The 26,125-nt window shown below is 40.7% G+C and overlaps 1 protein-coding gene across 10 annotated transcripts in view; it reads right to left on the reverse strand.

Moving 5' to 3' along the window:
* MAGI2 (membrane associated guanylate kinase, WW and PDZ domain containing 2) overlaps window positions 1-26,125 on the reverse strand; it is a 1,033,722-nt gene that overhangs the window by 56,176 nt on the left and 951,421 nt on the right. For 8 of the 10 annotated variants that reach the window (XR_016314026.1, XM_089685799.1, XM_089685771.1 and 5 more), the window contains 3 exons: window positions 23,878-24,118; window positions 22,220-22,240; window positions 21,552-21,695 (listed from right to left, as the gene is read on the reverse strand). Coding sequence is in view for 9 of the 10 variants with exons in the window: in XM_089685799.1 (XP_089541925.1) it covers window positions 21,552-21,695; window positions 22,220-22,240; window positions 23,878-24,118 (406 nt within the window). In the remaining variant the exon portion in view is untranslated. The remainder of the gene's footprint in view (window positions 1-21,551; window positions 21,696-22,219; window positions 22,241-23,877; window positions 24,119-26,125) is intronic. The other 2 variants (XM_089685765.1, XM_089685782.1) reach the window with 1 other exon arrangement.

The raw sequence follows: 26,125 nt of genomic DNA on the forward strand, positions 1-26,125 counted from the left end.
GTCATTTCTGTTATCATTATAATTTAAAAATGAGCCAAACAACTATGTGATAATACATAGCTTCATGTGATCATCATCCTTACATATGATCAGGGGTATATTTAATATCAATTCCAAGCTTTTGAGCACAAGCTGTATGGCTCTTGTATTTAGACAATATATCTTTAATCTATATATACCCATCATGGGTATATATTGATTAAAGTATTTTTTACCTTTATTTTTACCTAATAAACCTGGAAATAACAGACTTCTTGTCCTCTTATGTCTACACTTTTTCTCCACTGTAACTATGAAGGTGCCATGATTGCTAAACAGACTGGATTTAAGGATTTTTTCCTTTGTTCATCTCTATTACATGGTAGGACTAGTATTTTTTTATAAACATAATAAAGATAAGATTTTTTGCTTTCTTTTACGTTCATATCAAGTAGCAAGAATAGAACATTTATGACAAGTATTTTCTGGGCTTGCTGAAAATGTTCTAACTCTGAAAAGTGAAAGTGAAATGCAGCCACCACATCTAAGGATTGGTAAACTGCAACATAATTAATGTTTTTGTTTTTTTAGGTTTATATCTGTTTTCATTGTGAAGATAACTGATATATGTAGACATATTTCAAATGCATTTATCAACATATCTAATATTATCAGTGAATTTGATAGGAAATATGGAGATCTATATTTTAATATAAGTGATGTAATTATGCATTATTTAGGTTCTGGTCCAGCAGTGGTGCTTAACCCAAATTAAAGATCACAAGTCAGCTCATATATATGTACACTATATTGCCAAAAGTATTGGGACACCCCTCCAAATCATTGGATTCAGGTGTTCCAATCACCTCCATGACCACAGGTGTACAAAATCAAGCACCTAGGCATGTAGACTGCTTTTACAAACATTTGTGAAAGAATGGGTCGCTCTCAGGAGCTCAGTGAATTCAAGGGTGGTACTGTGATATCTTGCCACCTGTGCAATACGTTCTGTGAAATTTCCTTGCTACTAAATACTCTGCGGTCAACTGTTAGTGGTATTAAAACAAAGTGGAAGCAACTAGAAACAACAGCAACTCAGCCATGAAGTGGTAGGCCATGTAAAATGACAGAGTGGGGTCAGCGTATGCCGAAGCGCACAGTGCGCAGAAGTCACCAACTGTCTGCAGAGTCAATAGCTAAAGACCTCCAAACTTCATGTGGCCTTCAGATTAGCACAACAACAGTGCATAGAAAGCTTCATGGAATGGATTTCCATGGCCAAGCAGCTGCATCCAAGCTTTACATTACCAAGTGCAATGCAAAGCGTTGGATGGAGTGGTGTAAAGCATGCCACCACTGGACTCCAGAGCAATGGAGACTTGTTCTCTGGAGTGACGAATCACGCTTCTCTGTCCGGAAATCCGATGGACGTGTCTGGGTTTGGCGGTTGCCAGGAGAACGGTACTTGCCTGACTGCATTGTGATAAGTGTAAAGTTTGGTGGAGGGGGGATTATGGTATGGGATTGTTTTTCAGGGTTGAGCTTGGCCTCTTAATTCCAGTGAAGGGAACTCTTAAGGCAGTGGTTCTCAACCTTTCTAACGCCGCGACCCCTTAATACAGTTCCTCATGTTGTGGTGACCCCCAACCATAAAATTATTTTCGTTACTACTTCAGAACTGTAATTTTGCAGTGGGAGGAATAATGCCCCATCATTGGTATCAGTGGGAGGACTAGCGCCCCATCATTGGTATCAGTGGGAGGAATAGTGTCCCATCGTTGGTATCAGTGGGAGGAATAGTGCCCCATCACTGATGTCAGTGGGAGGAATAGTGTCCCATCGTTGGTATCAGTGGGAGGAATAGTGTCCCGCCATTGGTATCAGTGGGAGGAATAGTGCCCCATCATTGGTATCAGTGGGAGGAATAGTGCCCCATCATTGGTATCAGTGGGAGGACTAGCGCCCCATCACTGATGTCAGTGGGAGGAATAGTGTCCCATCGTTGGTATCAGTGGGAGGAATAGTGCCCCATCGTTGGTGTCAGTGGGAGGAATAGTGCCCCATCATTGGTATCAGTGGGAGGAATAGTGCCCCATCATTGGTGTCAGTGGGAGGAATAGTGCCCCATCATTGGTGTCAGTGGGAGGAATAGTGTCCCATCATTGGTGTCAGTGGGAGGAATAGTGCCCCATCATTGGTATCAGTGGGAGGAATAGTGTCCCATCATTGGTGTCAGTGGGAGGAATAGTGTCCCATCATTGGTGTCAGTGGGAGGAATAGTGCCCCATCATTGGTGTCAGTGGGAGGAATAGTGCCCCATCATTGGTGTCAGTGGGAGGAATAGTGCCCCATCATTGGTGTCAGTGGGAGGAATAGTGCCCCATCATTGGTATCAGTGGGAGGAATAGTGCCCCATCATTGGTGTCAGTGGGAGGAATAGTGCCCCATCATTGGTATCAGTGGGAGGAATAGTGCCTCATCATTGGTATCAGTGGGAGGAATAGTGCCCCATCATTGGTGTCAGTGGGAGGAATAGTGCCTATCATTGGTGTCAGTGGGTGGAGGAATAGTGCCCCATCGTTGGTGTCAGTGGGGGGAGGAATAGTGCCTATCATTGGTGTCAGTGGGGGGAGGAATAGTGCCCCATCGTTGGTGTCAGTGGGGGGAGGAATAGTGCCCCATCGTTGGTGTCAGTGGGGGGAGGAATAGTGCCCCATCACTGATGTCAGTGGGAGGAATAGTGTCCCATCGTTGGTATCAGTGGGAGGAATAGTGTCCCGCCATTGGTATCAGTGGGAGGAATAGTGCCCCATCATTGGTATCAGTGGGAGGAATAGTGCCCCATCATTGGTATCAGTGGGAGGACTAGCGCCCCATCACTGATGTCAGTGGGAGGAATAGTGTCCCATCGTTGGTATCAGTGGGAGGAATAGTGCCCCATCGTTGGTGTCAGTGGGAGGAATAGTGCCCCATCATTGGTATCAGTGGGAGGAATAGTGCCCCATCATTGGTGTCAGTGGGAGGAATAGTGCCCCATCATTGGTGTCAGTGGGAGGAATAGTGTCCCATCATTGGTGTCAGTGGGAGGAATAGTGCCCCATCATTGGTATCAGTGGGAGGAATAGTGCCCCATCGTTGGTGTCAGTGGGGGGAGGAATAGTGCCTATCATTGGTGTCAGTGGGGGGAGGAATAGTGCCCCATCGTTGGTGTCAGTGGGGGGAGGAATAGTGCCCCATCGTTGGTGTCAGTGGGGGGAGGAATAGTGCCCCATCGTTGGTGTCAGTGGGGGGAGGAATAGTGCCCCATCGTTGGTGTCAGTGGGGGGAGGAATAGTGCCCCATCGTTGGTGTCAGTGGGGGGAGGAATAGTGCCCCATCGTTGGTGTCAGTGGGGGGAGGAATAGTGCCCCATCGTTGGTGTCAGTGGGGGGAGGAATAGTGCCTATCGTTGGTGTCAGTGGGGGGAGGAATAGTGCCTATCATTGGTGTCAGTAGGAGGAGGAATAGTGCCTATCATTGGTGCCAGTGGGAGGAATAGTGCCCCATCGTTGGTGCCAGTGGGAGGAATAGTGCCCCATCGTTGGTGTCAGTGGGGGGAGGAATAGTGCCCCATCGTTGGTGTCAGTGGGGGGAGGAATAGTGCCCCATCGTTGGTGTCAGTGGGGGGAGGAATAGTGCCCCATCGTTGGTGTCAGTGGGGGGAGGAATAGTGCCCCATCGTTGGTGTCAGTGGGGGGAGGAATAGTGCCCCATCGTTGGTGTCAGTGGGGGGAGGAATAGTGCCCCATCGTTGGTGTCAGTGGGGGGAGGAATAGTGCCCCATCGTTGGTGTCAGTGGGGGGAGGAATAGTGCCCCATCGTTGGTGTCAGTGGGGGGAGGAATAGTGCCCCATCGTTGGTGTCAGTGGGGGGAGGAATAGTGCCCCATCGTTGGTGTCAGTGGGAGGAATAGTGCCCCATCGTTGGTGTCAGTGGGGGGAGGAATAGTGCCTATCATTGGTGTCAGTGGGGGGAGGAATAGTGCCCCATCGTTGGTGTCAGTGGGGGGAGGAATAGTGCCCCATCGTTGGTATTAGTGACACAAATGATGGGGCACTATTCCTCCCACTGACACCAATGATACTTACCTTGCTGACCCCTGCTCCAGCCTGGGCTCGCTCTCTCCCTCTCCCATCTACAGCCTGCAGAAGCAAAATTTGCACTTACCTGTCAGCTGTCTTCCTTCTCTGGCCTCTCTCCTCTTCACTCGGTCCTGCAGCTCCCTCGATCTTCTTCGATCTGCGCGCTCTGCCTCTCGGCTCCTCCTCTCCAAGCTCCACCTCCTTGCCGGTGATTGGCCGCCTGTGTGCCTCTCCTGAGCTACAGTTCCGGTGGCCAATCAGCAACGAGGAGGCGGAGCTGTTGAGTGATCCTGGAGGTGTGGCCAGGTTACAGGGGCAGCATATCATCCCGCCCACAGATCGCGAGACAGAGCAGCGGTGTCTCGGTTCCTAAGACCATCGGAAATATGTTTTCCGATGGTCTTAGGCGACCCCTGGGAAATGGTCGTTCGACCCCCAGGTTGAGAACCGCTGTCTTAAGGCATCAGCATACCAAGACATTTTGGACAATTTCATGCTCCAAACTTTGTGGGAACAGTTTGGGGATGGCCCCTTCCTGTTCCAACATGATTGTGCACCAGGAACAAGTTTGGGATTGAGGAACTTGGCTGGCCTGACCTCAAACCTTTGGGATGAATTAGAGCAGAGACTGCAAGCCAGGCTTTCTTGTCCGACATCAGTGCCTGATCTCACAAATGCGCGTCTGGAAGAATAGTCAAACATTCCCATAGACACACTCCTAAACCTTGTGGACAGCCTTCCCAGAAGATCTGAAGCTGTTATAGCTGCAAAGATTGGGCCAACTCATATTGAAGCCTACGCACTAAGACTGAGATGCCATTAAAGTTCATGTACGTTTAAAGGCAGGCGTCCCAATACTTTTGGCAATATGGTATACATATGTATACTGTATATTATTCCTAAACGATTAATATTTTCACCATTACTTACCTTTCTGGTCAAACAGATGGAGCCAGGTGCTGGATAAACCATTATGCCATTCAGGAACATATACCTCTATATGTCTATGATTAAACCATTTCCCCCTAGTGCCCAGTACTGAGACTGCTACATCACTTCCTGTTAGCAGAGTGGATTCAGTTTTTCTGACAGCAGAAAATCTTGGAACCTGTAGTCCTATAGCCAATACATCCTATATTCATGAGTGCTGGTTGAACAACAACTACCAGAGAGTTGGAGAACAAGACGGATTCTGGTAAAGCAGATATATTCTACAGCAAGGCATTGGCCCTCTCTCTTGGTGTGGGATCCAGAGCTGAACACAGGGGGCTGCCGGTCTCCTCCAGAGACAGATTGCTGGTCTACTGCTGTGGGATGGAGGCTTGCAAGGTCAGGGCAACCACCAGGGACATGCATCATTAAGCAGCCATTGTGGGGGTGGTGCTACACATACATTGCTGGTAAGTCTATACAGTTATAACAATTTAGGTTTGCATTGCATATTGTTGCATAAGTTGTTCAGTTCTCTTTAAAGTACAACTGAACATAAAAGGTGAAGATTTGATATGTTATATGAAACATTTATAAATGTTAATGGTGCTGTCACTACTGTGCATCTATTTGTTCTTCTTGCTGTTCTCCTCACCTCATGAAGAAGCAAAATGCTGTATTTACAAAGATTACCACCTCCACATAGAAACATAGTGTGTAAATAGCATGGTATGTCAGTAGCGGGGGAAAAAAAAGCCTGGAGATTACAGGCAATATTGATGATTTGTCTTTGGCCCTTCTCCCTGCCTCTTAGAGCTCTTAGACTTCAGGACTTTAAGTTAAGTTCTCAATTGTCGCCTTGCAAAAAAAAACTTCTAAAGCCAAACACAAATATTTATTCTGGAATCCTATTCAAGGTACAGATCCCAGATTTGTTTTCCAATTTTCTGATTGTAATCTAAAGTAGACTAGTAAATTGCAAATTGGCAGCTTAGGCTATCCATACATTATGCAATTTACAATCAACCCAATGCTGAAGGAAAGAAAATCGCTTGATATTCAGTGTTGATTGGGGCATCCCTCCTGCTGCGCTATTGTATTCTGACAGGGGGAGATTTCCCTGCTGTCAGAATACAATGGATACTGCTACCAGCTGTACCAGCCAATTTTGATCCGTCTATGGCTTTAGCTATGGCTTGGCTTTAAATAGTCTGCAGAGGAACTAACTGTTTATGTGATTAGAACATTTCCATGATGGGTATACATTGACTAAAATATTTCTACTTCATTAAATATAACTTCAGGTCATCATACCCACAAATAACTAGGGTACACATTCCTTATTGCTATTTCACTTCACATTTGCATCTTATTACAATTAATAAATAACTGAAATTAAAAAAATAAATAAAATTACTATAGCTAGTAACCAACCACTGAAACAATGTCTACCTCATGAGCACAATTCTTTTATTCTGCAAAGGCTAAAGACACACAGTGAGATGAGAAGAACTGACATTTTGATCTAAGTGTATTGAAACAGTATAATATGATTATTTCTTGTTTCTTTCTCACAAGTGAACTGTGACAGATATTCATATCTCATTTGTTTATTCTGTATCTTCCAACAAGAATATTGATGCCATTATATACGAAAGTGGCATAAATACAATTTCTAGCATGATGGGAAGTTAATGATGTGACATATCTGCCTTTGGATGTATTTATTCCTTTTTTATCTCTTGCAAAAGTTTTTTAGACTCTAAACTCACCAAATTTTCCCATTTTATTTAAAAAATTGCTGCCTAAAACTAAAGAGAAATATACAAATGCATAAATGGTATTATGTTTGGCTAGCTATCTAAAAACAAATACCACTATAGAGATATAGTGCTTAGAGATAAGTAAATTTGCCTGGTTTCTGTTTGCAGGAGGAACCATGAATCCAGCTTGGAATCTGCAAATCCTGAACATCTTATAATTCTTTTCTGCCTTTTACAATTTGCAAGCTTTTAAAAAAAATAACTAGGCACTACAATGGGAGACATGTACTAATGCAAACAATTTTAAGAAATAACTACTGTGCAACCTGGAAAGGGTCTTTTAATGCAGCTTAAGGGGCAGCAGTAAATACTAAAATCCTTTACAACATGCCTGGGGTATGCCTTAAACCTGCACATGAAGTTTCACACCAGTATAATATAGTTCTTTAAAAATTAAATTAAAAAAAACTACCACTGCTAAATGACAGTTCTCTACCATATTTTGCTTGTAAACTTGAGGGTAACAAAGTGTATGATGTACTCCATACTCGTTCATGTACAAGGCAGGGATGAATATCTAGGGACTCCCTTATTTCAGATTCTGATAATGCTCCCCTGTAGACACCCACATCCACCAGACCATGTTGATGTGGACAAGGGCCTCATGCCCACATCATTTGCCCAGTGGATGTGGGGGTCTACTGGGGGAATGGGGTCTTTTCAAAAATAGAAGCCTCCTGTAGGGTAGGGGTCCCCAGATATCCAGCCCTTCCTCCTACGTGAATAACTATGGGGTACTTTGCCCCGTTAGTGAAAAAAACATGAAAAAATAAAAAAAATCCACATCATAGAAAGCTACGTTTTATTTTAACCCCCCCCCCCAAAAGAAATAATGACCCAAAATGTAAATCCAACATCTATCACATCATCCAGCTATTTAGTTTCATGTGCACTAAAGACTACATTGTGATAATATTTAAGAACACAACACACTGGAGAAATTATTGTACAGTAAGTTTAATAATTTATTTGCATGTGTTGTATGAACCACAAATGTAATGTTGTATATGGTAGAAAGTCACAGAGAAATTAATTATTATAGAGAATTGTAGGTGAGCACTACAGAGTAAAAAGTATAAGTAAAGGCTAGGAGTCAATTTTATTCTAGTTGGTGCTTGCAGAGAAACATCATCATGTGACCACTCTGGTTCCATTCTTTAGTAGTACAGTGATGGCTTGGGGCATGGACTCTTGAGTACCAGCTCCTCCAGGCCAAATGGTGCTAGCTAACCTAACCACAGAATCGCTGTTGTATGCTGTAGCAATGTGAGGAGAGGGGTGATAATACTGCTGAAATAGGAAAAGAAAAGGGGGATTACAATTTTAGTCCCCCTTTTCTTATGGGACTGTAGCAGAAGCAGGTTTCAAGGCTCTACACACACACACATGCGCACACACACACACTGTGGAGAGACTCCTAGAAGATCAGCAAGTTTTAAGTCTCTCCTGTTGTCTGAGGCTGAAGTGGAGACTTCTAGAAGTTTCACGCCCCCTCCCCCTCTAGCCCTTGATAAATGGGGACGTTTCTAGAAATTAGGAGTTTTAAGCCCCCCAGTGCACCTTGGGTGCGTGGGGTAACACATGGAAGGCAACTGACCAATCAGAGGAAGCTCAGGAGAGCTTAGGGGGACTATAAAAGGAGGTTCTGGTCCTCCAGGGTCAGCTGCCTGGTAGGCATCTCTGTGGTGATCCCCTCTCACCTGCCCCCTTTTTTTGTTGAGGCCAATTATTATTGGTGAGGTCACCTTTAATTGAAGGGGGACGAGTACGTAAGTTTATCAGATGGAATAAGCTTGTCTAAGTATATAAGAATTGTTAATAAGTTGTTGTTTTTAATATGTACAGCTTGAGTTGTAGTGACTAAGCTGTGGTATGTAGTAATAATTTAAGTAAAATGTTTAATATATTCATACTGATTTACTGTATACAAATAACGATTTATTGAAAGTTAAGTATACCAATAATAAACCGCAACAGCCAAGTTATTATTCAAAATAAAAGTTGTAATGTCTTTTATTAGTTAAATAAGCATACTGCCTGCAGTCCCATATTAACAAAGGTCTTGCAGCGTTGTCAGCACATTCCCAGAAATAATGGAAATGGATGAAAAATGGAAGGAAAATCAAAGATCAACTCCTTGGAGTTTATTTTTCAATTGATATGTGTGCATTTATGGAGCTAAGTAAACATAATATGGGGAATTACATTTTGCTTGCATTTACATTAAAGAGGGCTAGGATGGGGGTTAATTTAATCTGGAGATCAGCCTTAAATGCCTGCTCCTATGCCTCCCTGTGGCTTATACTTATCTGCTCAGTCACCCAGCTCTGCATTGTAGGCAGAAGAAGTGAGAGTCACAGAATATGCCTTATCCAAAAGTATCAGGCAATTCACTTTCTGTCAGCTTAGCAAACAAAGCAGCAGGGGAGTCATGGGAAGGTGAGTATAAACACAAAAGGATAATGAGCAATTAAATGAACCATGTAGAGGCATGCAAATGTTCACTGGCATGGATGTTGGTTTAATTTGGGAGTCAGTGGCTCAAAGTTAGCCAGCCCATTTCCTGTATTATAGAGACGCATGGTCAGAAGGAATGAGCCCAAGAGCTAACCAGTCACTTACTAGAAGATACTGGCATGGACTCTGGTCATATTATGAACTGTCGATGGCATGAACTCTTATTTATTCAGTATTCATTTTTAATGGAATTTATGTAATTGTATGATACAATTCTGATTTTTTTTTATTTATTTGTTTATTCTTTTATTTGTACATGCACTTGTACTGTATGGTATATGAACATATTACTTATTGATATAATTGTAGAAGCGCACCTATACACTCAGATATTTGGTTTGTTTTGTACACTGATAATTAGTGTGCTGCATACAAGTTGTTGAGTAAGCGCTAAGCACAGAAACAACTTCTCTTCATATATATTATTTCATAGGTCTACTGTTTAATCTCAATGAGTCAGTTGCAGTGGATGTATGTGGGAAACACTTTTTTGACAATAAACTTAGAAAATGTCCATTTATTGTATATATAAATGCCTAAACATAGATAGCTAATAGGATAGCTGTAATGTGTTTGCAAGTACATTATTGTGCATATGCTGCAAATAGCAGTGTTCATTTTGCGCTCATGGGGACACGTGAAAGAGCTCCAATGAGACTATAAGTGGCTACTTAGTGATGATAACAGTATTAAAAACCTACACTAGGAAAATTAAGTAAAATGATGTCAGAATTATGTGGTATAGTAATGATGGAAAAGTATGTTGGAAAGCTTTTACATGACTATACAACTGTGAAAAAAATAAAGCAGACATCTTTTTCTTGTAAAATAAGTGACTGTCTACTGCCTACATGTGTATTTGTAATTGCAATAGGAACTTACTATAAAACATAAAATAGTTTTATATAGTGTGACAGTGTGAAGCCATGCTGCTGTACAAATGGTTGGAAAAAAGGACACAGGATTTGCACTTCTGCAGAGTGTAGGACTCCAGAGTGTCGATTATGAGCGGAGGAAACAGTGGGCAACTGGTTTGCTTTTGTTCATGTCTTAACACTTTGTAAACCTTGTATGTATGCACTGTCCATCTTTAGGGATATTGAACATAAATATTAAAAGTCAGTTTTTTCCTTGCTCTAAAGTATGCACAAATTGGAAGAGCAGAGTGGGTGTAAGGTTGTATGTGTTGTGGCAGTGCGGTATCCTGCCACGGTGAAAATCATGATGGAGACCCAGGATTCTCAACCATGCAGGTTGAGGGGCTCCAGGCAGTTCTCATAATGCAGAGGAAACTGGTTTATAAGTTTCCTCTTTGGTTTGTAAAGCCTGTTTTGGGACCTGTAGCCTGGAGATTTCTAAGAGATTTGGGATGGATGAAATCTCCAATCCTGGGTCCATGTTTTGAGAGCAGCCAGCGTGCTGATTGCACAGGTGTGTGCAGGCCTTTTTGTGGAGGCCAGGCCATGATTCTGGGCTCCACCCCGGCAGATAGGAGTCAGGAGGGCTCCACCCCGACAGGCAGGAGGTCACTGCCTTAGAGTCAGGTGGGCTTCACCTAGGAGAGGTGGAAGCCAGACAAGCTGTGTGATATTGGCTAGCTGTGTGCGGGAAAGCCATTTTTGGATAGAGTCTGCAGGAGACAGACGGTAATCGGTGTACAAGCCAGAAGGCTGAATATCATTTGCTTGATGGTGGATACCACTGTGTGGGAAGCATCTTTGTTATTTGAACTTTCTTGTAAATAAAATTGGGCAAAAAGGCCCTTAAAGAAGCGAGTTGCTGTGTGCTTTAACAAGAAAAGCTCTACCATTTTGAAGCGAGTTCTCACAGTGTCTACAGTAACCCTGTAGGTGAAGTGAATGGTTTAGATGACTTTCTAACTGCTCTAGAGAGTGAAGTGTGTGTGTGTTTGCAAATGCCTATGCAGTAGTCTCTCTCCTACTTGAGATCAGAGACCTATAGGGACTGTGGGTCTCTCACAAGCCTGTAATTTGTCAGTGATGTGTTTTCTTGTGTCTGAATCAGGGTAGTCATGTTCTTACTACTGGCAAGCATGGAGGTACACTTTTGTAACTCAAAACTTTAACTTCTTTATATTCATCCATCTGTGACAACAAGCAATATTTGTAGAGAATGTGTACCTATCAGACAAAATAAATTAGTCACCAATTAAGCCCAACCATTTTACAAAGCAATTATATTTTTTTTCTTTTTGTCTGGCAGCATGCTTCCTTGGTACAATATCATTGTGCTACTCTAGCCAGTTTAAGTTAAATTGAGAAGGCCCCAACCTTCTTCCTAACACAGGTTTGTAGTAATTCCAGAAAATTTCTTCTTGCATGGTTATCATGGCTTAAATTGCATGAGCTGTAATATTCTATTAAACAATCGATTACAAAATTATTAAAATTGTTTTTAAATATAGTTTGCAAATTATGTATTAAATCTAAGTTTAATGAAAATTGCAGAAATGGCCCTTAGTATAGCTAATGTGGACCCTTATGAATGTATACTTTGTCTCTTGGGACCCTCAGCTGTATGAGTACGTTTTCTTTATGACAAATTTTTAGTGGGCAGTACATGCAAAGGAGGAGTGGCAATGGGTGTGACAGTGGGCATTACGTGGTGGAGAAGAATTCAGATGTTATTGCAGGTGGCAGTATGTGCAACAGATGAGTGTCAGTGGGTGTGACAGTGGGCATTATGTGCAGGAAAGGAGTGCAGAGGGTATTATTGGTGGTAGTATGTGCAGAAAATGAATGCAGAGCGTATAGCTGCAGGTAGTATGCAGAGGAGAGGCATATGGAGGGTATGACTGCAGGCAGCATGTGCAAGAGATCTCCATTTGCTTAGCACTTTGACAGAAACCCATTAGGGTCATGGCACATTTTTTCCTCTTGAGAGCTCGTGACTTCCTGCACTTATAATTATTACTCAGCAGTGCACTGGAATGGCCACAGAATCAAATGTCAATTAATATGCAATATTAAACAATTTCATGCTTATTACCTTTAATTGTACAAAATCTGGGCTGAAGATGCTTTCTAGCACACCACTGTTCTATTGAGTTTGAGGCAGCTGTAATTTTCATATTATGTGATGTTTAATTATTACCCATTTTAGAAGTGATAACATAAAAAAGCTCAAACTAAACTTTTACAAAGCCATAAAAATGTTACGAGTAACAAAGAAAACATATTTTTTAATGCAATAGTTATATACTGTATTTATATTTGATATTACAGTGTTCCTAATATTGCTGTTTTTTCCTCCTTGCATATTACAGGAAAATACAACTCTGTCACATCTATTATTTAGCCAAACAAAACAATAAAAAGATTGCCTATAGAACAATGTCCAGGGGAGTAATTGTTTTAATGTCTTTCTCCGAGAAGGCACATTGATGTGTTACAGAATTTATTAAGCGACCTTGGAAGCCAGTGATAGTTCAGTAGTTACATGGCAGTTCAAGAATGTTCACTTCTCCCCCAAGCTGTTAATGAACAACATGTCAAAGCCTTAGCGCAGAAATCAGCTGAAGTAGTAGATGAATCCAATTCAAGCATTAAGTGAAAGAAAGCCTACAGTTAATTCTTCACAGTTCTATACTCTTGTAAGGGCAACTTCAACCAAATGGAATCAGAATTAACACAGAATTGCTCTGGGCTAAAGCACAGAAGTTTAGAGAGAAAAGCCTATATATATATATATATATATATACACACTACATTTCTAAATTCTAAAGTTCGCTATGGAAACTGTGCACAAGAATATTAGGGATAATTAGGTTTCATTATACTGGAAATTAACTTGAATTTCTTTAGGACTATGGAAAATGTGAAACTAATCTATGCTACTAAAAGTTATCCACAGGCTGCTGCTAAGTAACTGTACATATACGGAACTATATCATATTAACATATTTTAAAGGTATGTTACACAAAGCAAGGGCTGGAATAACCTTGCCCTGCACAGCAGAATGGTGCTGCTTATCTAAATCATGCAAAAACTCTCAGTTCTAACTTTCATAGACATAAATAAATACATTTAAAATTCATGGTATTTAATATACTAAGAAAGTCAGTGGTTTGTTACAAGGTATTACCCCTGGTTCAGGTATATGCGGCTGTGTGGGCCGCGTTTTGCACGGGCATGAGAGCCCATTCATTTGAATGGATTCCTGTGCCCTAGATTGTAAGCTTGAAAGAGCAGGGCCCTCGAACCCCTCGTGTAGTGTACTGTTACTGTCTTGTCTCATGTTATGTGCCCCCTGCTACTGTACAGTGCTGAGCATACCCTTTGGAGCTATATAAATACTGAATAATAATAGTAATAATAATAATTCCTGTGCCCATGACACGCAGAGAAGAAGTCCCTGTACTTCTTTGGAAAACGCAGCCCGCACAGGAACCTCAGTTCCCAGTACGGTTGCTTTTTCCAGTGCAGGCAGCGTGCCATTAGAACTAATGGCACCCGCCCGCGGGTCCGCATTTCTCTGTGCGGGTGGTGATGCTGCACGGATTTTCGTGCAGATCCACAGCGGCACCACCCGCACAGATGTGAACCTAGGGTAAGAGGTATTTGTCCTAAAAAGAAGTAAATATGTTTACAACCATTCAAATTAGCTTATGTTAGAGATCCTTGATTTTTAGCACTGGGAGTAGATATCAAACTTCTTGATTTCTTGACAACCTTTCGGTTACCAGTATAAATAAAACTTTTTTTTAACCATTTAAAGGAACAGTTCTAGTACTTATTTAACTGAATACTGAATATGTTGATGGAATATTCTTCATAAAAACAGACAGACACAGTATATTTTAGAATTTAATCTGTCATGTCTGCATTAGTGGTCAATTTTTGTCATGAGCCTATATTACTGAAACCTCTTTGAATTTATAGCTTTCAAGTCCATCAATTCCTTATTGTACTTTCACATGGCAAAAAAAGATTCTACTCTGAATATACTCACATTTAGACAGTGTGAACTGCCTAGAACAATAGTCACTGAGTAATTGAACTTTGTGATTAGGATCAGACATGGAAAGAAAACCAGTTTTGACGAAATAGCTTTTTTTATCTTATGGCCAGATAGAAGTAGAAATTATGTGTTAATTGGCCATGCTTAACCTATTTTTCTACTTGATGACTATGGCATTTTGCTTTATGGTGCACCAAATGACACCTTTTTCCTATTCTCATTTGTAAACACACAACAAACTACACTAAAGGTATGAACTATAAATCTAGGCTTTGAACGTAATGTAAATACTTAAAGCATATCTAAACCTAAAAGGTTTAATAAATTGCAATTCTCATGTCCTTAGATATAATGATTGCATTATTTTTCTTTTTTGCCAGGTTTTTTTTCTTTCATTTTATACCTTGTGATCCTGCTAGTAACACACTTCATGTGCTAAGAAGACAATGCTTATTCACATTTCTTTATCCATGGAGGAGCAGAGCTGTCGTCCTGGGATAGGAAGTGTGTTAGGACAACAGAACACCTCCTGCCCTCCTTATTTCCATAAGAGAATCGAGAAGAACCCTGGATTTCTATCAGGATCAACGGGTATTTCTCTGTACTTGGCAAAAATGTACTTATCTTGTAAAAAAAAAAAGTAAACAGATGTAGTCACCACATCTCAGCTGCAATATATTAGCGGTTTTTTTTCTGTTTAAGTATAAATTAAATGTACAAAGGCAATGTTTTTCAATTCTAACATACTTTAATGTAAAAATACACAAACCCAATGTTTTTTAAATAAATATTACCCTGACTCTATTATTTCAAGTCACTCAAATCAGCTGTTTGTTTAATGCAGAGATATATAAGTAAATATAATTAAAATCTGTGCTCACAAAAATGCATAGGAATCACTAACCATTCCAAAAACATAAAACATAATTCCACTCCTATAATAATAAAATACACAGGTGGATGTTAAAACATGGTAAGCACTGCAAAAGTTACAAAAGTATCTAGCAATGCTGCACAGGAATAAATGTAATAGACTCACTTGCTGCTGTCCATTTTTTGATCAAGTAGTTTTCAGTTTTGCAGCTGAGTAGGCATTGGTACTAGTGATCTTCCTTATACAGCCAAGTGGAACTCATTTAGGTTGTTGCAGGGTAGAGATCCCTGGGGGAACCTCTCAGAGCCCTGGCCGCTTGGCAGTCCAACAGGTGTGTGAAAAAAATGCAAAATAAAAATGTAGAGCCGCTCTGGGTGACGTCACTGTGTTCCCCAGGTTTGCTTCCGATTAATTTCGATTGAACAGTCAATATTTCTCAAGGAATGCTGCAGAAAGCACAGAGGGCTCTTTATATTGCACTCTTCCCCCTCCTCCTAGAGTTAACTCCTTTTTTACTGGATGAAAATTTCCTCTCTTCCTTTATCTTCCTGCAGGCTGGAGTAGCTGAACCATTACACTAATCCATCATGTCAATTTGTTAAAAATTCATCCACTTTATTTCAACAATTAAAAATGTTATATGCAAATAGCCTTATGTTACTATTTAACCCCGTGGGGCAATCGTATCAAGCTAAAAAATCTCACTCCTAGACATGCTATGAATGTAATCACCTCCTTGCCAGTCTTTTTTAACAATTCCAATATGTTAAATATGGAATGCATTAAAATGCTTAGACAGTGGATGTTTTTTGCTCCTATTTAAAATATTGAAAAAGTATTCTCTGGTGCGAACTTTCAGTTCACGTATGGTCCTGCCAATATAGATCTTATTGCGGGGACACTCTATTGCATAGATAAAACATGCAGTGCCAAAAGTTATAAAATCATTAATTATTATACAGTATTTATATAGGGCCAGAAAGGTTTGCTCAGCGCTGTACATTATAGTGGGGGACAGAACATGAGACAATAAGATAACAAAACAATACACAAGGGGTTCGAGGGCCCTGCTCTTTCGAGCTTACAATCTAGGAGGGAGAGGAAAGTGGTACAAGAGGAAGTGGCTGTGGGGGATGGAGGGGTAGGAGGAATGGAGGAGATCGGCTGTTAGGTGAGGGTGGGGTAGGCTTCCCTGAAGAGATGGGTTTTCAGGGTGCGCCTAAAGGTGAGGCGGGTAGGTGACAGTCTGATGGATTGGGGTAGTGAGTTCCAGAGGATGGGGGAAGTCCTGGAGAAGTCCTGCAGTCAGGCGTGGGAGGTGGAGACCAGGGAGCTAGAAAGTAGGAGGTCTTGTGAGGAGCGAAGAGTACGGGTTGGGTGGTATTTGGGTATCAGGTTGGTGAGGTAGTTTGGGTCAGCGTTGTGAATGGCTTTGTTTGTCAGTGTTAGTAGTTTAAATTTAATGCGTTGGGCAATCGGGAGCCAGTGGAGGGAATGACAGAGGGGGGTGGCAGATACGGAGCGGTTGGTAAGGTGGATGAGTCTGGCCGCTGAGTTCAGGATAGACTGAAGCGGGGATAGTCTGTGATGAGGTAGGTCGGTGAGAAGGGAGTTGCAGTAGTCCAAACGTGAAATAATGAGGGAGTGAACGGGTTGTTTAGTAGTGTCTGGGGTTAGGAACGTACGTATTTTGGAGATGTTGCGGAGGTGGAGTCTGCATGTGTTTGCCAACGATTGGACACGGGGCTGGAAGGACAGGTTTGAGTCTAGAGTGACACCTAGGACTTCGGCTTGCGGGGTGGGACTGATGGTGGCGTTGTTGGACATGATGGAGAGGGTGGGGGGGGGGGGCGCGGGGGAAGATTAGGAGCTTGGTTTTGGAAAGGTTCAGTTTGAGGAAATGGAGCGACATCCAGTCTGATATGTCGTTCAGCAGGTGGGTGAGGTGAGGGGTGGAGAGGTAAATTTGCGTGTCATCGGCGTAGATAGTTGAAGCCATGGGAGTGTATCAGTTTGCCGAGGGAGGAGGTGTAGATGGAGAAGAGAAGGGGCCCAAGGACAGAGCCTTGGGGGATTAATGTTATAATATTTCTGAATCTTGGGGGGGGGGGGGGGATAAACTTTCATACTTTTTCATATTAGTAGTGTTTTTTTTCTTATTTTTTTAAGCATTATAAAACCTTTTAATTATTTTGGTTAAGTAACTGTCTGATGTTCTTTTCATTTGAACAGTGGGTGATATTTGTAATCCTAGAGACCTGGCTTTCTAAAATATAAATCAGGGTTTTTGTGGGAGTTTAGAGGAAAGTATCTTGACTTCTGTTAGTAAATCCCAATGTTTGTTGATCATCTGTCTCTCAATAGAGACCTGGGTGGTATAGTTCAGTACAACTGCTAAATCAAACTTTTTTTCTGCATCATTCTCCTTCCTGCTGCTAATTTCTTGTAAGAAGCCTTCCCTGGGTTGACGTCCTACCTGCTCTTCTTCCACTTTCACACTTTCCTTTGTATAGCCTCTCTCATTAAGCAATTGAGTCATCAGTCCTGCTGCTTCTTTCTTGTAGTCCTCTAATTTACTACAATTATGCCTATGAATTTTTTCGAGCTCTGGTTGAAATTTTATTGACCCATTTTGTTACTGGAGGATCTGTACAATTCAGTTCATCTTTGTCAACTTCCCTTTTGGAGTTTAATTTCCTCTTTCTTGTGCTGAAGTATTACTTTTTAAGTACAAAGAATATATGATATTGAAACAAGGGTTACAGATATCACAACCCTGACTGGAAGAACTGCAGTTCTTCCCAAATTCCTGAGCTAAAAAGTCTTTGTTCAGCACAATCAATGTCATTACAGCCTGGCTCAACACTCATGCTGCACGCAATGCCACGCCTTCTCTGCTTTTCAAATCCTTCATAACAATTTTTCATCTTGGCAAAAGAGGCAAAAATATAAAAATCTAAATACAGGTGTTGCAATCACACACAGATGTTATGCTTCTGCTACCATATGAAGAAGCATAAAATGTATTATATTAAAACATATTCAAAGCATACATGAAAACCATATGAAAATACAACCTTCATTACGATTTTGGGTAACTCACTCTCTCTCTCAAAAAATTAAAGGAACACTATGAAAACACATCAGATCTCAATTGAGAACAATATCATGCTTGAATTGTATACTGATATGGACTGGGTAACGTGTTAGGGGCGTAAGGATGCACAATCAATTTATGGAAATGAAAATGATCAACCTACAAAGGACTGAATTCAAAGATACCCCAAAAATGTAAGTGAAAAATGATTCTAGTCCATTTTGCTCAAATTTAATTGTAGCAAGTCAAAATAGCACCCAGTAGTTTGAATGGCCCCCATGTGCTTGTATGCATGCCTGACAATGTCAGGGAATGCTCCTAATGAGACAACGCATGGTGTCTTGGGGTATCTCCTCCCAGATCTAGACCAGGGCATCACTGAGCACCTGGACTGTCTGAGGTGCAACCTGGCAGCGTTGGATGGACCGAAACATGATATCCCAGAGGTGTTCTGTTGGATTTAGGTCAGGCGAGAGTGGGGGCAATTTAATGGCATCAATTCCTTCATCCTCCAGAAGCTGCCCGCATACTCTTGCCACATGAGGCCAGGCATTGTCGTGCACCAGTGGGACCCAGGACCCACTGCACCAGTGTAGGGTCTGGCAATGGGTCCAAGGATTTCATCCCGATACCAAATGGCAGTCAGGGTGCCATTGTCTAGCCTGTAGAGGTCTGTGTGTTCATCTATGGATATGCCTCCCCAGACCATCACTGACCCACCACCAAAACGGTCATGCTGAACGATGTTACAGGCAGCATAACGTTCTCCACGGCTTCTCCAGACCCTTTCACATCTGTCATATGTGCTCAGGGTGAACCTGAGCTCATCTTGGAAAAGCATAGGGCGCCAGTGGCGAACCTGCCAATTCTGGTATTCAATGGCAAATGCCAATAAAGCTCTATGGAGCCGGGCAGTGAGCACAGGGCCCACTAGAGGACATCGGGCCCTCAGGCCACCCTCATGAAGTCTGTTTCTGATTGTTTGGTCAGAGATATTCACACCAGTGGCCTGCTAAAGGTCATTTTGTAGGGCTCTGGCAGTTCTCCTCCTGTTCTTCCTTGCAGATACCAGTCCTGCTGCTGGGTTTAGGACCTTCTACAGCCCTGTCTTGCTCTCCTAGAGTAACTGCCTGTCTCCTGGAATCTCCTCCATGCTCTTGAGACTGTGCTGAGAGACACAGCAAACCTTCTGGCAATGGCACATATTGATGTGCCATCCTGGAGGAGTTGGACTAAATGTGCAACATCTGTAGGGTCCAGGTATCATCTCATGCTACCAGTAGTAACATTGACCCTAGTCAAATGCAAAACTAGTGAAAAACAGTCAGAAAAAATGAGTAGGGAAAAAAATGTTAGTGGCCTGCACCTGTAAAACCATACCTGTTTTGGGGGCTGACTCATTGTCGCTGATCTAGTGCACCTGTTGTTAATTTCATTAATATCAAAGCAGCTGAAACTGATTAGCAACCCCCACTGCTACTTAACTGACCAGATCAATATCCCAGGAGTTTAATTGACTTGATGCTATACTCTGATTAAAAAGTGTTCCTTTAATTTTTTTGGAGCAGTGTATATATATATATTCATGTGAAAGTGATCCAAGCAGCAATACAGCTGCTGGATCACTTTTACAGGTGGAGGAATGGGGTTCTCCCACTTCTGCTGCTGTCTTTAAAGGGCTCCCATCGGAGAGCCCAGTAACGATGTGACTGGTTCCGTCGCATTCACTGAGAAAGGTGGCAGAAACAGATGTTCACGCATCTCTTCTGTGAGGTCAGAAACCAGCAGCGATGAGGATCTTGTCAGTTTCTGCTTCGGGTTGTTTATTGACAAGCCGTTACCAGTTTGTATAGCATCTGATCAAATTGATCTCAGTTTGATCAGATGCAATGGAGGCCAGAGGGGAGATCTGGGGTCTAATAGATCCCAGATCTCTCCATAAGAGTACTTGTCACAATCCATGCTATCACAAGGGATGAACAACATTAATCAAGGGATGAGTTGATTACTGTTAATAAAAATTTTGAATGAGCCCCCATTCCCAAAGGGTTTCACGCAGGTAGGTCCCACACACATATGTAAAAGGTGATCGCACCACAAATGTGAGGTATCACCGTGAATTTCAGAGTAAGAGCAATAATTCTACTGCCAGCCCTCCTTTGTAACTGTAAATTGGAAACTCTGTAAAGGTTTTTAAAGCATTGCCTAAGGATAATTTAATGTATCATAGTTTGTCACTGGCGTGCACAATTTTAAAGAGTGACATGTTTGGTAGCTATTTACTCAGTGTAACATCATCGTTTACATTTTACCAAAAATGGGGTATTATATTGTGTTTATATTTACTAAAATTCATTAAAGTGTATTTTATTTTTTTAAATTGGAGTTTGAAAAACCACTGCACAAATATTGTGTGACATAAATGGTAACACCCATAATTTTATTTTCTAGGGATTCTGCTTAAAAATATATATTTGGGGGTTCTAAGTGATTTTTTAGCAAAAAAAAGAAGAAGTGGGAATCCAGTGAAGGATAGTTGTACTTTAGAACGCATGCTTTTTAATATAATTGAACTAAATATAACTTTACATAATTAAAGTGTTACTAAACCCACAACAGTAAAATCAGTCTGTATATGCAGTAAAGCATGCTTGTTATACTTACTGCGGAACCTAAGAGGTTAATCCTCCGCATTGTGTACAAAGGCTGTTTGATCCTGTCTTCTCTGATCCTCCCCTTCTTCTAATGTCCCCAGTCCATCTGCTGATAGAACAGAGCTTTGGGGGCAAGCTGCACATGCTCAGTTTGGTGTGTATTGCTAGCGAGGTTTTTTTTCTTGGGAGAGTGCATGTGACCAACACAGGGCCAATCAGAACTGTCCAGAAAGAGAATCAGGAATAATGCAGCCTCAAAAGGACAGTCAGGGGAGAATGAAAACTTCTCCTACAAGCTTTAACTAATGTTCTTCTGGACACTGATAGAAGTCACATGACTGCTCTAACTGCTGATGAGATAAGGTATTTTGCAGTTTATATTTACTAAAATAATTGCATTTCCATCTTTTATTTACTATGGGAGACCAGATATAGTTAATGCGGGGTCCTGGGTTTAGTAACACTTTAAAAACATAGCCTATTCCCTATGCCTTGTCGCTGTCATTACATATATACATAACATAATAATAACAATGTTTACATTTTCTTAAATGAGTCTACTTAAATGAACTTACCCTCATCCTCCCATTTCGTATTGCAGGGCCATCCTCTGCTAGTCTGAGCACATACAAGTCCATCTTGTATTCTCTGCCTCCACGTATGCTGAAGCCGAATCCTTTAGCTCCCTTCTCCATTTCTACCGTGAAATAGTCATAATCCTGCAATATGCAGTCCAGATATGTTATAGGTTAATGCTTACTGTGATTTACTCAGAATGCCCAGCATGCAGTCAGTACTCATCCCAGTTTTGATCATGCCCTGGATTGTTAAACATTGTTTACATTCTATGAAATTTCAGCAAAGTGATGAAAAAACTATCATCAGTAAATCTCATCAACAAAAAGGTGAAAACTGAGAATAAAAAAATGAAAGTATTAAAGCAGAATTTGTTTTTACTAAATTAGATGGTATGCACATCTAAGGGCTTGTTACCCCCCCACAAATGCAATATTAATAATAATAGTAATATTAATAACAACAATACTAATAGTAATATTAATAGTATTAATGGCCTAATGCACATGTTGTTGGACCAATTACATGTGCACTGTAAATTTAGAGAAAAATAAAGTAGATCTTAAGAAGAACCTCCAGACCTAGTCTGTTAGTTAGATTTATCACTTTTTACCCATGGTAGCCTTAAAGCTTTGGTATCATAACTTTCATCATCAACTGTACCTACCCAAAGTTCCATATCACAGAGCTGTAATAAAACAAATGGGAAACATTGTTATGGATTTCTGCAGAAATGGCTTCTAAAAGGTAATCTGATCGTCATCTTTGTGTACATCTACAAAATCTTATTTAACAAATTCACATAGTTTACTTTGTTATAAATTTACCAAAAAAAAGTTTAAATATTCAAGGAAAATGATGAAAAAAATATGCAAACTCAGTCTATTTATAGTAGTATTTTCTGTGTTGCCAAAAACCTTAACCAAACAAATCCTGTAACTGCTGATCAGATATACAGTGGTCAGCACATATTTTGACACAATCTTGTATACAAAATTTTTCAGTTCATTTGTTGTTTAGAACAATTTTTTCTTGCTTGAATATTCTGCTGATCACATAATAGCATTTCAATGAGACGGACATCAGGACATAGTCGTGGCATTTCTAAATTACATAATTTGTTCTGTTTGAGCCACTGTGTTGTTGATTTACTTGTTTGTTCAGATCACTTTCATGTTGTATGACCCAACTACTTTTGAGCTTACATAAAAAAAACATGACAAAAATCAGCTGTAGAAAACCTTGATACAAGTTAAAATGCAGTGGATCCTCAAAGAAGCAAGGCCTAAATTAGCAATGCAGACCCACTCCATTATGCAGTGTTTTTATCTTTCAGAAATAATGCTCTGTATATTTACTAAAAGTTCAAAGTTCAAGTTGTCTACTCTGTCCACAGAACACTGTGGAAAATCTATGTTACTTTAAGCAAAAATGCAATGAGCAGAAATGTTCTTTTAAACAGGAGCAGCGATTTTCAGCATTATAACTTGCCATCAAATGGACAAATCCTCAAATATGTGAGGAGGTCCACTTCTAAGGTAATAGCAGTACTGAGGATTCTTTCAAGCCAGGTCCAACCATGAACTGGTTTGATTGAAATACCAGGTTCAAAATATCATTTTTCAAATGGCATTTTCAAGAATGGTCGTAAACATTTTCCATTAATGATTTCTGCTTAAACCACTTCTTCAATAAACACAACGTGTGTTGAATGTAACAGAAAAATAACTTATTGATTATTATGACTTAGAGGTAGATCAGATCTTTAAGTGCCATTCATGCAGAAATACAGAGAACCCGCAGGTTTCACAAACCTTTTCCCATAACTGTATACATTTTCTGCATGCAAATAGCAAGGGAAGATATAGAGGGTTTAAAACAATGTCCCATTTGACAATACCTCTTAAAAATTAAAGTTTTTTGACTTTTTAATCTGAGATTGCAAAAGCCCAAAACAATGCAACTAAGGGGTCCAATGAAAATGATTCTGAAACATTCGGAAGCTAATTGAAAAAGTGTTTAATTTTAGAATGCCTAAACCAAAAGACCAGTCTTCTGCTAATTTGCTGTGATGCCATTTTAATTATTGGCTTATTTTGCTTCAAGCTATATAAGAATTTTGTTGTAATAAAACAGCTGTAGCCCATTGGAGCTCACACAAAAAGCCAGCTTATAAATATTTTGACTCAGAACTCTTCCAGGCAAAGGCTAGAGTTGGCAGATTGTTAGTCCAGTTTCATATAATAAAAATGATACATTGCCAGTGAACTTATGAATGTGTCTTATTGTTTTCAAATCACATTTATATATTACCTAATTGCTTACCTGGAACTGTCGGTAATCAGGGAGTGGATACTGCCTAGTGTCAGGAGAATGTTGCCGGTAATCTATTAGAGGAGGTTGCCTGTAGTCCAAAGGAGGAGGTTGCTGGTAATCGAGTACTGGTGGGTGTCTATAATCTACAGGAGGCTGCCTGTAGTCTGTTGATGGCTGACGGTAGTCTGTAAAAGGTGGCTGCCTAATGTCTGGCTTTACATCTTGTCTGGCTTTTACCTCTGACCTGTAACTGTACAAAGAAATACACTTAAAGACACAATGAGGTTGTCGACTGCAATACTATATGCAATTGCTTTAAGAATGTCTCACCTGGTGCACAAATGTGGGGCCCAGTTTTTTTGCCATCAAAAATTCTAATAATTAATAATTATACATTTGCCATAACAATTATTACTGCCCATCATGTGCTCATCATGTGATTATGTTCACTGTCATTGGCTCTAAAATGCTAAATATAATGATCATACGCCTAATGCCTAATAATGCATAAAACATACACCGTCACTACAAGTAAGGAATGCTTATTAGGCTGTTTTCATTTATCTTGGAAATGTCACATTAAATACTTTCAGTCACACATGGACTTCTGCAAGGCCATGAATAATATGAAAGTATTTTAACTGTGTAGGTTGACTTATGGAAGATTTATTTTTGGCTCTTCATATGTAAGCCTGAGGAAGATTTTTAGAACTGGGTCTTTGAATTGAAAAATCCTATAATGCCTATAAACCCCACTCAGACTATGAGTGGCATTAACGCATGTGCATTAATACAAGTTACTGTGTGTTAAGGTGTGCTGAATTAAGGCAAGCCATTCATTTTGAATGAGCTGGCAGTGATCTTTACACATGAAAATCAGACATCTGCTTTTTTTAATGCAGCACATTACAACAAACAATATGGGCTTTGTAGAATACTGTAGTGATGCTACTGTAACAGTAAGTTTGAAAGCCATTCAAAATCAGTGTCACAGCACAATGGTGCATGCAGTACTGTACCTTGTGAGAACACACACTAATACACACATAATGCGCGCATTACTTTAATACATCAGTGTGAATGGGCCCTTACATTCGTGATATCTTGGGATAATATAATACTCTGACCCTGATTTACTAAAGGAGTAGAGAGTTTTAACTTTCAAGGTGAATTTATTAATATACTAAATTAATTTTCACTTATCTTAATGAATGAAACAAAGTAAAAATTTACTGTGCAAAGAATACCCATTCATGTGCAGGGAAAAAAAACACAGGATTGGATGACTGAAGTCAGTACAACTTTGTCAAATTCACTAAGCTAAGTCAAAATTTACTTTCAAATTCTGTGCAAGAAAAAAAACATTAATGTGAAAGTGCAAATTCGCCTTAAAAGTGAAAATACTGTACTCTTATTAAATCCAGCCCACTGTTTAATGGCTTTTCAGCATTCATGGTAGAATCTGAGTATAGTAGAATGCTCCAAATTTATCCCAGGAAAGAATTTTGTGGAAGGATCACTGGGAACTATTGTTATTATACAGGATTTATATAGCGCCAACAGTTTGCTCAGCGCTTTACAATATAACGGGAGACAATACAGCAACAATACAGTTCAATACAAGAGGGAAAGGAGGGCCCTGCTCCTTGGAGCTTACAATCTAGGAGGGAGGGCCTAGTGGTACAAAAGGTAGTAACTGTGGGGGATGGACTGGTTGGAAGAGTAGAAGATTCCATTATTAGCTGAGGGCAGGATAGGCTTCCCTGAAGAGATAAGTTTTCAGAGATTGCCTAAAAGTGAGCAGAGTAGGCGATAATCTGATAAATTAAGGTAGAGAGTTCCAGAGGATGGGGAAAGCTCTGGAAAAGTCCTGCAGATGAGCATGGGAGGAGCAGACAAGGGAGCTAGAGAGCAGGAGGTCTTGCAAGGAGTGGAGAGTACGGTTTGGGTGATATTTAGAGACAAGATCGTTGATGTAATTTGGGGCAGAGTTATAAATGGCTTTATATGTTATTGTTAATGTTTTGAATTTTATCCGTTGGGCAATGGGAAGCCAGTGGAGGGATTGGCAGAAAGGGGTGGCTGATACAGAATGGTTAGTAAGGTGGATAAGTCTGGCAGCAGCATTCATGATAGACTGAAGAGGGGATAGCCTGCGATGAGGTAGGCCAATGAGGAGGGAATTACAATAGTCAAGGCGAGATATAACAAGGGAGTGAATAAGTTGCTTAGTGGTTTCCGAGGTTAGGAACAGGCG

This window comes from Staurois parvus, unplaced genomic scaffold, assembly GCF_062004578.1.
Source record: "Staurois parvus isolate SC_StPar_1 unplaced genomic scaffold, SC_StPar_1.0 ptg000019l, whole genome shotgun sequence".
Taxonomy (NCBI): domain Eukaryota; kingdom Metazoa; phylum Chordata; class Amphibia; order Anura; family Ranidae; genus Staurois; species Staurois parvus.